Source organism: Acanthopagrus latus, chromosome 23, assembly GCF_904848185.1.
Source record: "Acanthopagrus latus isolate v.2019 chromosome 23, fAcaLat1.1, whole genome shotgun sequence".
In the NCBI taxonomy this organism is placed as follows: Eukaryota; Metazoa; Chordata; class Actinopteri; order Spariformes; family Sparidae; genus Acanthopagrus; species Acanthopagrus latus.
In genome coordinates this window covers 10061977-10076997 of record NC_051061.1, presented here as the reverse complement: position 1 = coordinate 10076997, position 15021 = coordinate 10061977, and the positions used below count along the sequence as shown (strand labels likewise).

At 38.1% G+C, this 15021-nt stretch overlaps 3 gene segments (V, D, J or C); all 3 read right to left on the bottom strand.

Annotated features, from left to right (window-relative positions):
- Positions 1-4614: 4614 nt before the first annotated feature.
- LOC119014042 lies at positions 4615-5056 on the bottom strand (the record flags this gene model as incomplete). The annotated part of the segment is given in 2 exon segments: positions 4615-4919; positions 5008-5056. Coding segments are annotated over 2 exon segments (354 nt in total), but the record flags the coding sequence as incomplete, so codon positions are not given.
- A 646-nt stretch (positions 5057-5702) lies between these two features.
- LOC119014034 lies at positions 5703-6173 on the bottom strand. The segment is given in 2 exon segments: positions 5703-6040; positions 6125-6173. Coding segments are annotated over 2 exon segments (363 nt in total).
- Positions 6174-11820: 5647 nt separating this feature from the next.
- LOC119014038 lies at positions 11821-12260 on the bottom strand (the record flags this gene model as incomplete). The annotated part of the segment is given in 2 exon segments: positions 11821-12116; positions 12218-12260. Coding segments are annotated over 2 exon segments (339 nt in total), but the record flags the coding sequence as incomplete, so codon positions are not given.
- Positions 12261-15021: the final 2761 nt, after the last annotated feature.

Genomic DNA, 15021 nt, shown 5'->3' with positions numbered 1-15021 from the left:
TTTAAAAACAAACAAACAGATTTTATCAATATGATATTTTGAGATGAAAAACCTGTTCATGAGGTCAGTCCTGCTGGTTGCCACAGTGAGGAATACATGTTTATCAGAATCACACAATTTATTCAAATATTAACTGTAGTGTTGAAATAAGTCACTCCTTTCTGTTGTATATTACTATTTATGATTATACATTCAACATGACACAGGCTTTATGTGAAAGACGATGACAGATTTTTCTCGTTTCTGTTCTCCGTACTGTTGATTTTCTTAATTAAAAAAATGTGTTCAATAGTCAAACCAATTTTCTGGATGAAAACACCAATGTGAATGAAAATAAAGTTTCCTGGAAGATGGAGAACTTTTAATGATGATGTTGTGAGCTGAAATAATGCTGTCAGCAATTTACAGAAATATTGAGAGTCAGAGAGAGAACTTTTGGAAAATGTCTGCGATGTTTGATGTTATGATGTTTGATGTTTAGGTCTCATAATGAAGAATGTCATATTAATTTCACTTTTCAGTACAATGTATGTCTCTTCCTCTCTTTACTGTAACTGTGAACTGGTGTTGAGATCATTAGTGGTCTGAGGGCTCCTCCTCTGGTGGCTTCATGTTACAAGTGTTCAGGCACTGAGGGGTTTTTGTTCAGGTCTACTGATGGTTTGTGTTATTGTGGCTCTCTGGCACAGTAATACACAGCAGTGTCTTCAGACTGCACATTCTGTCCATTTAGAGTCACTCTGTTGCTAGAAGAGTCTGAGTTGATACTGAACTTGTTCTTAAGTGACGCTTTCAAATAAGGGGTGCATCCAACACATCCGCTTATAATCCACTCCAGTCCTTTCCCTGCAGGCTGTCTGATCCAAGCTGTAGCATAGCTGCTAACAGAATAAGAGACCTGACAGGTGATGGTCAGACGTTGACCTGGCTGCACAGTCACAGAGGCTGGCTGTGTCAACTGTTCACACTTCACACCTCTGGAGGAAAACATGTTGAATATTGAATGAGTGTAATAACAGTGAACAGTCAGTGTGCTGTGATCATACTGTCAGTGTCTCTGCCTCAGTGAGACTCACAGGATCCAGCAGCCAGCAGCAGCAGCAGAGCTACAAAGAACATGGTTGGTATTGAAGGTGATCTGATGGGAGCTTCTCTTCTTCTGCTGCAGCTGACAGCATGATATCAAGTCTTTACAGCAGACTGTGAGGAAGTTCACTTTGCATAGAGAAGGACGCTGACAGGCTCTAAAAGAAAGATACACTCTGCTGTCAGTTATAGCTTGGAGCTGTTATAATGTTTATTTTGAAATTATTAAAATGCGTTCGTTATCTCAAACATTCATTTAAATTTAAAATTTGTATTCTTCACTAAATATCTTAAACTAGTAAAACAAGTGCAACAACCACATTTATGTTATGAACAGAATATTTAAATCATTTAAGACAAAAAAATCTACGCTCGGAAGATGTTCATTTTTATGCTATGTTGAAGAACTCAGCAGCTGCAAACTTGTCAGAATGAAGCAGTTTTATTGAGATAATGTTCATCTGAGTTTGTCATTTTCTGTACACTAAAGAAATTCACTGTAAAAAAAAAAACTGTAAAATACTGTTTTATTTTTACTGTTATTTTACAATGCCACTACTGTTATTATTTTAACAGTATATTACAGTTTTTGGGATTACTCTATATGGCTGCAGAATCACAGTGGGTGTTGTGGTTATTTTACAGCACATCTACTGTACTTTAACTAACAGTATAATACAGTTTTTTAGATTACAGTACACTGAGCTGTGTCTGTCTCAGTTTCTATCATCAACATATGCATGTCGGCTCAATGAATAGACATAATCATAAGTGAATTGATTAAATATTGTTGCTATTGCCAATCATTCCTAACGTCTGACCTTGAATGAAAATCAGATGCAGACCTTTAAGTAATAAGTTAGAGAACCCTGGTACAGAACACAAGAGAACATACATTCCATAACATGGCTGTAGTTTATTACAAAGTGCTCATTTGTACAGCAGACTTTGTAAGATTAGTAACATTGAGAACATTTGTATGACAAAAATGACAAGTTATTGCATTTCCACATTTGAAAGAAACTGTCTCTAATAAAATCATTAGTGACAGGCCTTACTGAACTCATGAGCATAACCTCAGACGCTGAATTAAAATACCATCAAGAACAGTGTTACACTGCATAAAAAAACCATCTAGAACAGTCTAGCTTGAAAACAAGTCTTTTGTATGTGAACGATAGAAAGTGGACATGGAGAAAGAAAAGAGGGAGAGAAAAACAGAGCGTACAGTGAGTACTTCACTGCAGCGTTTGGCTGGTCTCCTCAGTCACCGATGACAAGTGCCTGTAAATAAATAAATAAAATTAGCAGCACAACATCTCTGGTAAAATATAAACATATGAAAGATTAATGGAGGAAGAGAAAGAAACATAAAAATGAGGGGAGAGAAATGGGCCAGAGCAATAAACTATCCAAGGAAGAGAGAAAACGGTTAAATACAGGAAAAAAAGTACAAAGAAGAGAAAAGCAAGAGACAGAAGGGAGAGAGGGTGGTTAGTTATAGTTTAGGAAGGGTTACCTCTGGAAAACTAGTGTGCAATGAAGTTAATGAACTTAAATTAATAATGATAAGATACTAACATACATTTTAAAATACATTTAAAAAAAAAAACTTTATGAAGGTCAGCAACACCTTCGGCTAATTGAGCTCAAGCTAGCTACAGAGCTTGCTTCACTAAGTCCTATTTAGCAACTTGAACTAATGAACATCTGAAATGTCAACACTTCAATGATCATGCAGGGAGATAAGCATAACTACCTGCTCTGTGGAACTCCACATGGACTTCACTGGCTGGAATGATATGACGGAGCTGTACTCTCCAAAGTCAAGTTCAGAAATTGCCAGTTACGTTTCATATTGTCACTCAAAATTGAAGAGTTTGAGGAGTTTGATCAGTAAAGAAGCGCTATCAACAAAATAAAAACAGAAGTCTGCAATCATTAGTGGTCTGAGGGCTCCTCCTCTGGTGGCTTCATGTTACAAGTGTTCAGGCACTGAGGGGTTTTTGTTCAGGTCTACTGATGGTTTGTGTTATTGTGGCTCTCTGGCACAGTAATACACAGCAGTGTCTTCAGACTGCACATTCTGTCCATTTAGAGTCACTGTGTTGCTGGAAGAGTCTAAATCGATATTGAACTTGTTCTTCAGGGAATCTTTGTAGTATGTGCCTCCAGTGTATCTCATCCCAATCCACTCCAGTCCTTTCCCTGCAGGCTGTCTGATCCAAGCTGTGAAGTGGCTGCTAACAGAATAAGAGACCTGACAGGTGATGGTCAGACGTTGACCTGGCTGCACAGTCACAGAGGCTGGCTGTGTCAACTGTTCACACTTCACACCTGTTGAAAAAACAAAATGTTTTGTAACAGATGATCAAGTTAAACCACAAAAGAAGAACTGTTGACTTTGACAAATCCAGAGAGACTCACATCCAGCTGCCAACAGCAGCAGCAGAGCTACAGAAAACATGGTTGATGTTGAAACTGACGTGCTGTGAACTCCACTGACAGCCTGATGGGAAGTTTTTATAGCTGAGTAACAAGGAAGCTCACTGAGTTTGCATAGAATCAAACATATGAAGCATCAATGTTGGTCTGACTCGAGCCAATAGAAGAGTCTGTTGACTGTTATGATATCTGCAGAGTGAAAACATGCCTGGAAATCACCTCTGCTTTACACATGATATTTTCATTTCATTACACACTCAACTGGAACATTTTGAAAATGTCCTTGTTTTTACAGAAATGAAACAACCATTAACTTTGATTTAATATCAAAAATCTATGTCATTTCTTGGGCAATTGCATGAAAATGATGAGGACCATTATTACTGTACCTAATGTCATTATTAGCTGATGGTGGATGATCATGGATAATAATCAACTCAAAACTAAAACCATGCAACAAATATAAACACAGGGTTATTTAGCCCATATATAAATGTACCTAGTTTTCCTATATATCCAGATATAGAAAACTTTTTTGTTTCACTGAACAAAGCTGTCAATATTCTCTCCACATCTTGAGAAAGTAACATTTCTCATCAGTTTAACTTTAATGCCAGCCATACATCAGTGGTTCTCAAGTGTCTCTGTGTTGTATCATTATGAATGACTTGATCTGAGGATGTTTTGTTTTTTTTTTATTTTGTGACACAATCTATAAGCTCAGTGAGTATGAGAAAAGAGAAAATACCTATAAAAAAAGATATATGATTTGTATTTTTGTGCATTAATTTGTAGAAATGCTCAGTATTTAAAGTAGTTTAGTTGCAAAAAAACAGATTATTTTGCTGTCTTGGTCCTTTTGACAGAAAGTGATGTTTATTGTGTTTGTTTATCTATCACATTCCCAATGAGCAGTTTGCAGGACAAAGATGTTAGTTACTATTGAAAAAATAAATTAGGATATAAGATATAGGATAACAAACAATATAATAAAAGTTGAAATAATGAGCACTATCAACCCAGTAAATATGAGCACTGCAGGTTTTTGTACAGCTGCTTAACCAACTCCAGTCACTGTGAGTCTCGAGCACAATAATAAACAGCAGAATCTTCAGTCTTCAGACTGCTCATCTGCAGATACACCTGCTGTCTGCTGTTGTCTCTGGAGATGGTAAACCGGCCTTTGACTGACTCAGAGTAGGAGACATAGCTGCCACTACCATCATCAATCCAGGCAATCCACTCCAGTCCTTTTCCAGGAGCCTGTCTGACCCAGCTCATCTCATAGCTGCTGAATGTGAATCCAGAGGCTGTACAGATCAATCTGTGAGATTCTCCAGGCCTTTTAACCACTGGTTCAGATTCTGTCAGAGTCTGACCATCAACACCTGTTGACATAATTAAAAATCACCAAGTTAAATGATATGATGATACAAATAAGAGCTATATCATATTAAGATCTGTGATGATGTTCACCTGCCCAGCAGACAGTTAACAGCAGCAGTCCTGTCCTATAGTCCATCATGTTAAACTGTGTGTCCACTGTTCTCTGTCATCCTCTCTGCAGTCAGATAAGTAGAGGAGGAAGACATCTGAGTTTTGCATTGACTCCTCCTCACAGGGAGGAAACAGCTGGACTAGTAATATTTCAACCTTTCATGTCAGCTGTTTTGATATTTGTCCGACATGTTTAAATGTGTGTAAGTTGTCAGTAGTAGTATTACGCAGTTTATTCAGACTAGTTAGATTATAATTCATTTTGATATCAAGTCTCTGATTCTCCTAAGTTACTTTGATCGCAAGAACATTTAGAACAACATAAATAATTCACAGTTTTATCTGATCACCAACATCTAATGCATTTCTGTAAATTGCTGTATAGTAATCTCACCACATCATAACATAAACCAAAGTTTTCAATGTATATTCGATGCTGATTTTACATTTCTTGTTATGCTTGAACAAGTCGTTTCTTTTTTCAAACTGTATTCATTAAATGTATGGATTGTGTGTTGACATTGACAATTTTGAGTTTACAGTAAAATGTTGACAAAACACAATCTAAAGTATGTTAAAGCAGGAATTTATTTTTATTTCTATAAATACAGACAAACTCATGTAAACTCATGTTACATTTTCCACCAGTGTAATAAATAGAGGAAGTAGTTTTTGTATGACTCTCCTGTTATTGTTTCTCACTGTGTGTCTCTGGCACAGTAATACACAGCTGTGTCCTCAGTCTTCAGACTGTTCATCTGTAGGTAGAGTTTACTGCTGAAGTCATCTCTGGAGATGGTAAACCGGCCTTTGACTGACTGGGAGTAAAAGATGTGGCTGCTGCCTGTGTGTACAAAAGCGATCCACTCCAGTCCTTTTCCAGGAGCCTGTCTGATCCAGTTCATAGGGTAGTCACTGAATGTGAATCCAGAGGCTGTACAGGTCAATCTGTGAGATTCTCCAGGCCTTTTAACCACTGGTTCAGATTCTGTCAGAGTCTGACCGTCAACACCTGCAGAAAGAAAATACATGTGTGTCATTGGCTTGGCAGCACAAATAAAAGTTATCTGAAATTAAGATCAGTGTAGCTCCCCACCTGCCCAGCAGACAGTTAACAGCAGCAGTCCTGTCCTATAGTCCATCATGTTAAACTGTGTGTCCACTGTTCTCTGTCATCCTCTCTGCAGATAAGTAGAGGAGGAAGACATCTGAGTTTTGCATTGACTCCTCCTCACATGGAGTAGAGAACTGAATTGGACTTGTTTGCCTACTGTTGTTCTTTGAGAGTTTTTACTCAAGCAAAATTAATTAGATTCATGCATGTGACATATGAATTTACCTTGTATACAAATTGTTAGATTTCACACTATTGGCATAATTGCATGATTGTTGGATGTCAGAATTTAAATGAACCAGGAGGGAAAAACTACAGGTGGAAGATTTAGGCCAAAATGGGACAGAACACTGCAGAGGACATGTGAAGTGAGATCAATCAACACTTTATTATACTAGAGAATGTAAATTTGTAATACTATCTTATTATTAATTAAATGATAAATGGTGTAGTATTTCTGCTATGCTGCTAAAAACATACAAAGAATCATGTCATTAATTAACGATATGAGTCTGTTTTGTACTGTTTGCTGTCTGCTGTTATTAATCACACCACTGTCACTTTACCTCAAAACTCTCTCTTTAGTTGCCGTAGTATAGTTATTTCTATGAAAATTTCTATAACTCTGAGTATCATCTTATCATTTCTCTGTTTCTTTTTTTTTTTATATGTCATTTTGCAGCTGGAACAACCACATTTACTCTGTACTGTATCACAGCAATTTATTTAAAAACAAACAAACAGATTTTATCAATATGATATTTTGAGATAATGCTGTCAGCAATTTACAGAAATATTGAGAGTCAGACAGAGAACTTTTGGAAAATGTCTGCGATGTTTGATGTTATGATGTTTGATGTTTAGGTCTTATAATGAAGAATGTCATATTAATTTCACTTTTCAGTACAATGTATATCTCTTCCTCTCTTTACAGTTACATTGAGAAAGTGTTGAGATCATTAGTGGTCTGAGGGCTCCTCCTCTGGTGGCTTCATGTTACAAGTGTTCAGGCACTGATGGGTTTTTGTTCAGGTCTACTGATGGTTTGTGTTATTGTGGCTCTCTGGCACAGTAATACACAGAAGTGTCTTCAGACTGCACATTCTGTCCATTTAGAGTCACTGTGTTGCTGGAAGAGTCTGAGCTGATACTGAACTTGTTCTTAAGTGATGCTTTTATAGCAGGGGCGCATCCAGCACATCCGCTTATAATCCACTCCAGTCCTTTCCCTGCAGGCTGTCTGATCCAGTGAGTGCGATAGCTGCTGACAGAATAAGAGACTTGACAGGTGATGGTCAGACGTTGACCTGGCTGCACAGTCACAGAGGTTGGCTGTGTCAGCTGTTCACACTTCACACCAGTGGAGGAAAACAAAATGTTTTGTGACAAATGATCAAGTTTAACCGCAAAAGAAGAACTGTTGACTTTGACAAATCCAGAGAGACTCACATCCAGCTGCCAACAGCAGCAGCAGAGCTACAGAAAACATGGTTGATGTTGAAACTGACGTGCTGTGAACTCCACTGACAGCCTGATGGGAAGTTTTTATAGCTGAGTAACAAGGAAGCTCACTGAGTTTGCATAGAATCAAACATATGAAGCATCAATGTTGGTCTGACTGGAGCCAATAGAAGAGTCTGTTGACTGTTATTATATCTGCAGAGTGAAAACATGCCTGGAAATCACCTCTGCTTTACACATGATATCTTCATTTCATTACAAGCTCAACTGGAACATTTTGGAAATGTCCCTTTTTTTACAGAAATGAAACAACTGTAAATGATTATCACAACTCTTCTTACTGTGAATATTACATGAACCATAGATGATGGAAAACATGGTGTTTAAAATCAGCATTACAATATTAATGATGATGAGTCATGGAAACAAAAGGAGAAACCATCAAGAATGTAGCTTTCTATAAGCCATGTTTACAGTGTGTTCAGCATGTTTTCAAACCATTAAAACACTTTAAATATGATGTGAGCTGTTTTCCTGAGAGAATGTATTTACTGTCAGCACCTCCTACATCACATTTAAGATGAACTTCAAATGTAAGAACAGCTTGTTGTTATTGCAGCATTTGATCACTTAGTGTTCTTCCTGTATTTGCAGCAAAGTGACAGCAGACAGCATCATGTAAACAGTATGAAAACTTCTGTCTGATGCTGCTGGTTGGCATGAAAGAGTTTTCATCATTTCAGTGTCAGCAGATGTTTGAAGAAATACAGAGAAACTTGGAGCCTTGAGAGGAAAACAGCTGCTCAGGAACTGAAACCTGTGAGACAAAATGCAAAAACTACATCTGAGAGTTGAGAGTCAGTCAGTTAATATTAAAGAGAACACAGAGTCTCCTTTAAGTAACAGAGCAGAGACAAACTTGTCACTGACTGCCCTCTAGTGATTTTATGAAAGAAACTGTAACATTGTTTTTCACCTTCAAATTATGACTCATTTAGATTGCACAAATTTTAGAGACATTATTGTCTCTTACTTTGTAGTGTGGTGGAAATTTCTGTCAATAAAAGAGTAAAGTCAGATCTGTCTTTTCGGTAAGTTTAATCCAACCATCTGCAGATGGACTCACCACACAGTCAAATTCATGAGCTGAGTGAATGAGCCCCGAGTAAAGGAGTGTTCACAATTTTATACACAGATATCAACAAGGTCAGGGGAAGAGACAAGCACTCTCAGTGCCAGCAGTGATTAAGCTACACACACGTACATACGACTATCCCAATCAGACAGGCTTCTCATCGACACAAGACGTAAAGTTAAAACTTCATGACGCATGACCTGGGACTCTGTGCAAAGCATAAAATTATCAGACATAAAACATAAGACAAGAAGACGACTTTCTATCTGAGTTTTGGCTGGTTCGTGACTCTGTTACAATCATATAGGGCAGAGGTTAGGTGTTCATGCATTTGCATAACATATCAGTCACATGAAGCAAGTTAGATAAATGTTTTTAAGAAATCATATTCAACAAAATAGTTCAAAATTCATCAACCCATAATGAAAAGGAATTTTTCCATCACAGTAGAAATGTTTAATTTTGTAGTTTTTTTTCAATGAGCACACTGTTGTTCTGTCTTTGGTAGTTTTATCATCACATGAACTTTATTTTTTGCTGTTTTTGATTTATGTTTCATTTAATGTTTACTATAAGTATTTCTCAGGAAAATATTTAAAATTATGATATCATTATGTATGATATAACATGTTTCATGCTTTGGCTCCTCCAGACCAGTAAAATGAGTTATGAAGGTTTTTGTACAGCTGCTCAACCAACTCCAGTCACTGTGGCTCTCGAGCACAATAATAAACAGCAGAATCTTCAGTCTTCAGACTGCTCATCTGCAGATACACCTGCTGTCTGCTGTTGTCTCTGGAGATGGTAAACCGGCCTTTGACTGACTCAGAGTAGTAGATGTAGCTACTGCCACCACTGTTGATATAGACATAGGCAACCCACTCCAGTCCTTTTCCAGGAGCCTGTCTGATCCAGCTCATCCCATAGTCACTGAATGTGAATCCAGATGCTGTACAGGTCAATCTGTGAGATTCTCCAGGCCTTTTAACCACTGATTCAGATTCTGTCAGAGTCTGACCATCAACACCTGTTGAGACAACAAATATGTGCATGTCATTGGCTTGGCAGCATGAATAAATGTTATCTACAATTAAGAGATTTGTAGATGTTCACCTGCCCAGCAGACAGTTAACAGCAGCAGTCCTGTCCTATAGTCCATCATGTTAAACTGTGTGTCCACTGTTCTCTGTCATCCTCTCTGCAGTCACATAAGTAGAGGAGGAAGACATCTGAGTTTTGCATTGACTCCTCCTCACAGGGAGGAAACTGTTCCCACATTTCTTTGAAGTAAACTTCACATTTACAAATGACATTTATTAAAATCAGTTCAAGTGTAATTTGTCTCAGCATCATGATTTCTCATTACTCCCCGTAAGTATATTGGACAGATGAGGTCAATGATCTACTGTTAAGAACCTCTCAGTAATCAAAGAATATCCAAAAGACAATGTAGAAAAAAGTCCTGTCAACTAATTTCTGGACTGAGTGTTTCATTAAAAATACTGTTCCAAGTGACAATCTTGAACTGAAGATGTAAAATTTTAGAATTTTTTTCAGCTTTTCCAAAGTACAACTGGGAAATTTGGATCTCATCTGTGTTTTTGTGAAGAAATACAGCTACTGTTAAAGTTGTTAAGTTATGAAAAGCTTTTTTGAATTTTTTCAAGGCATTGCAATACATTAAAATGAATTAATTAAATGTGTCACACAATCTTCTATTGAGGGAAATTTAAGTTTCTAGTCTCTTCTATACTGATGTCGACTGCAGGGGAAGTCTATTTAGATTCAACATTAAAATTCTCAACTCTTCTTCTGTCTTCCAGAAACACAAAAAAATGCCTTAGCAGATAGCATGAAGATACATTTTTAGCAATTCATCAGACAGTAACGGCTGTATTGATGTTTGCATTTTAAACTTGTGTGTGCTTGAGTCACAGGGTCTCTGGGTATTTGTGCAGGTCTGTTGGTGGTTTGTATCACTGTGGGCTGACGTACACAGTAATAAACAGCTGTGTCCTCAGGCTGCAGATTCTGTCCTGTTAGAGTCACTGTTCCAGCAGAAGTGTCTCTGCTGTAGCTGAACTTGTTCTTCAGAGCATTATTTTGATAAAAGCTGCCACTACTTCCACCCCACTGATGAGAAATCCAGTCCATTGGTTTTCCTTCACACTGTCTGATCCAACCTGTTGCATAGCTGCTGTCAGTCAAAGAATAACCAGAGACCTGACAGGTGATGGGTAAAGACTGTCCAGGCTGCACAACCTTTGAGTCTGGCTGGATGAGATCAATACTGTTCACACCTGTGGAAACACAAATCAACATTATCTCCATCATCCATCTGACTATTCAGTCTTTCTAATGTGTTTATTAGTGTGAATCCACTGAAAGCTCCTCACAGGATCCAGCAGCCAGCAGCAGCAGAGCTACAGAGAACATGGTTGATGTTGAAGCTGAACTGATGTGAGCTCTTCTGTCCTCACTGACACAAACTTCACGTCCTTATGAGGCGAAACACACAAGGAGGCTAATTTACATACTGATGACAGTAAATCAGCTGACCAAAGTATATTTAAATGTATCAAAAGTGAAAATTATATATTTAGGCTTTTCATTTCATCTCATTAAAAGAGAGGATGGAACTTAGGTCACTGATAAACACACTTTAGATTGTTATAAAAGCACCATGTTTTGTAATTTGTAGACTCCATGAAGTTGGCTGAAGACGCCTGATGAACTGATAAAAGCGGCTTTTTAAAATGATTAAATAAAACTAACTTTCAGTATTTATTTCAATACTTGACTTTATTTTGTATAAAAATGTATAAAAGTATTATTTGTTTTTAACTCTATAAAATATTGTATCACACCTTATGATGTCCAATTATTTAAGTTATTGCTACCAAATTGAAGTAAGATCTTTTGTCATAAATCTGCAGACTATTTCTCTATTTACAGAACAGTAAACTGGTGTTGAAACCATTATTGGTCTGAGGGCTCCTCCTCTGGTGGCTTCATGTTACAAGTGTTCAGGCACTGAGGGGTTTTTGTTCAGGTCTACTGATGGTTTGTGTTATTGTGGCTCTCTGGCACAGTAATACACAGCAGTGTCTTCAGACTGCACATTCTGTCCATTTAGAGTCACTGTGTTGCTGGAAGAGTCTGAGTTGATACTGAACTTGTTCTTAAGTGACGCTTTCAAATAAGGGGTGCATCCAACACATCCACTTATAATCCACTCCAGTCTTTTCCCTGCAGGCTGTCGGATCCAAGCTGTGTAGTAGCTGCTAACAGAATAAGAGACCTGACAGGTGATGGTCAGACGTTGACCTGGCTGCACAGTCACAGAGGCTGGCTGTGTCAGCTGTTCACACTTCACACCTGTGGAGGAAAACATGTTGAATATTGAATGAGTGTAATAACAGTGAACAGTCAGTGTGCTGTGATCATACTGTCAGTGTCTCTGCCTCAGTGAGACTCACAGGATCCAGCAGCCAGCAGCAGCAGCAGAGCTACAGAGAACATGGTTGATGTTGAAGGTGATCTGATGGGAGCTTCTCTTCTTCTGCTGCAGCTGACAGCATGATATCAAGTCTTTATAGCAGACTGTGAGGAAGTTCACTTTGCATAGAGAAGGACACTGATAGATATAAAAGGAGCAACAACTGTCCTGTCAGTCACAGATTGTGTTGTGAACATTCATTTTAACACACCTTATAGAATGTTTTTATTTCAACTATAATCATTGTATTGTTTCCCATAAAAAGTATCAAGAAAGACAAGTGACAAACACATTTACATTTTAAAAAAAATTATATCAACATTTATTAATTCCGGTTAGACAAACAATTCTATTTTTGCATAAGAACTAAAATAAGATGTATGTTTTCCATCTTTCTTGAAAAAAAATCTAGCAGAAAATCCAAGCTGCAATAAAACTTATCTGAGCGCAGTCTCGATGACTTTTCTCTGAATATGTTCATGCTGAAAATTTTTTCTGAATGTGAGATGCAATAAGTTAAGTTTTGACTTGTTTGGAGTGAGTTCTTGTACAGCATTGCTCCTTCCTGACTGGTTCGGTTTTCCAACACTGCAGCTCTGATACTATCTCCAGAGGTGTATCAGTGCTGGAGTGAAATTTCTCCCCTCTCAGCCTCTGAGACGTTCACACACAGAGGCGGAGGTGGAGAATAGGTGCAGGAGCCCCGCATCATAATGGCAGTGTGAATGTAGCTACTGTGGCACACAAGCACAATGATAAACAGCAGAAGCCAGCTGTGTCTGTCCTTATACAGTATGTATGTCAGTCTCTGTCCTTCACTCACACACACCTCTGGACAAAACAAGAATAACATCATTTTATATTATCCATCTTAAGATTTTTATAGTGATGTGTTTAATTATGAAGAAGTTATTTAACAGTGATGTTTATTCACAAACCAGTGAGATATTTTCTTTTGTTGGTCCATCCATATACTGGATATATCATGTAAATGTTCAAATATATTCTCATCACCTGCTGTTTAACATTGATAATGGGAACATTATAAACCATCGTTGTTGTAGAAAAAAACATATTAAATGTAACACTGAGAAACAGGAAGTCACAAACCACAACATCAGCTGTTGTTTTCATATGATGCATGTATGTATGTGTGAGTGTTTAGAGTCACTGTCATACTCTCCTTAGTTAGTGTCATCTGACTTCATATGTTCTGCTGCCACCTGTAGGTCTTTGGAAACAACAATGTTCTGTGGAGTTTTTGTAAAGCGTCTCTGCTTCCTTTAACCAGTGTGTGTGTTTGGCACAGTAATACACAGCAGAGTCCTCTGGCTTTAAGTTGGACAGTCTCAGATACACCATGCTGCTGCTATCATCTCTACTGATTTCTGCACGTCCTCGCACACTGCTGGCATATGTGTTACTACTGGAGCTGGAGAAGCCAACTCCGATCCATTCCAGTCCTTTTCCTGCAGGTTGTCTGATCCAGTTCATAGTGCAGCAGCTGAATGTGAAGCCAGATCCCCTGCAGGACAGACTGTGAGTCTCCCCAGGCCTTTTCACTACTGAACTGGAAGGAATGGACTCCATACTCTGACCTGTACAACCTGATGAGATGAAAGAAGAGAGGAGCCACAGAAGAAAGTGAGACAGTCATCTGGGAAGTTTTCTGCTGTCACTGACTGACCATCAGTCCATGTTGTGTGATAAAAGATAAAACAGCAAGAAGCAGGAGAACTCACAGGACAGAGAGAGAGCAACCAGCAGAAGAGTGAGTGTGTTCATCATCCTGAGGCTGGAGATGTGACCTCTGATGCTCCACACAAAGTACAAGAGCAGTCAGCAGGACAGAAGTACACTGCACAGACTGAAGATTTGCATCAGGGCATCATGAGGAGGGAGTGGCTCATGTACAGGCACTCTGTCAGTTTCATTTCATTGCGATGTTAATTTACTTTTTTTTTTAAATCAATGACAAAAACACATCCAGAGACAGAACCACCCATTTATGTATTTACCTACCTAATATTACATTTATTTATTTATTTGTCAATCTATCTATTTTTTCAGTCATTTGTGAAGCACAGCTCAATGATTTAATGTAAAATTCTTGCTCAGCACAGCTACAGAGAACATGGTTGATGTTAAAGCTGTTGAAGCTCTTCTGTCCTTTCACTGACACAATCGTCACTTCCTTTGAATTATCATTCATTTGTATATATTTTAGGTAGAGAAAATGTTTCATTACAGGAACATAATATTAATATTTATCAGGTGGAGAGCAATACTGAGGAGACCAAAGTGCCAAACCTCAAGAAAAAAAAAAGTTTCATGTGTATTTTACCAGAATAAGTTCTAGGTTTCCTCACTAGAATGACGTGGTCAGCCAAGTAAACGCAACAGGACCTAAACAGACCAGAGTTTCTGGCTTGCAATCTAATCTGAGCCTCTCAGTGACAGATTCGTGCAATCAAGGAATAATGAGAATGATGGTGAGAGACACCTGGGTGTCATTCCCCACCTCTTTTAAGCCTTCACAAAAGGGCGTCATCACACTGTGATTTGTTGGGATGGAAATGCCCCAAGCTGCTTCCACTCCTCAATCAGGAGTCAGTCCCCCACCCAAAAAGCCAAAATCAAGAACGATAGCAGATCAACAAGACTGCTACAAATAAACTCTGCCAGGACACATAATACAAGAGAACAACAAATACAGATTTAAAGAACTACTGAAAGAGAATTTGTTAGCCAAACAGCTCTCAGTGTCTGTTGATGTTTAGTGGA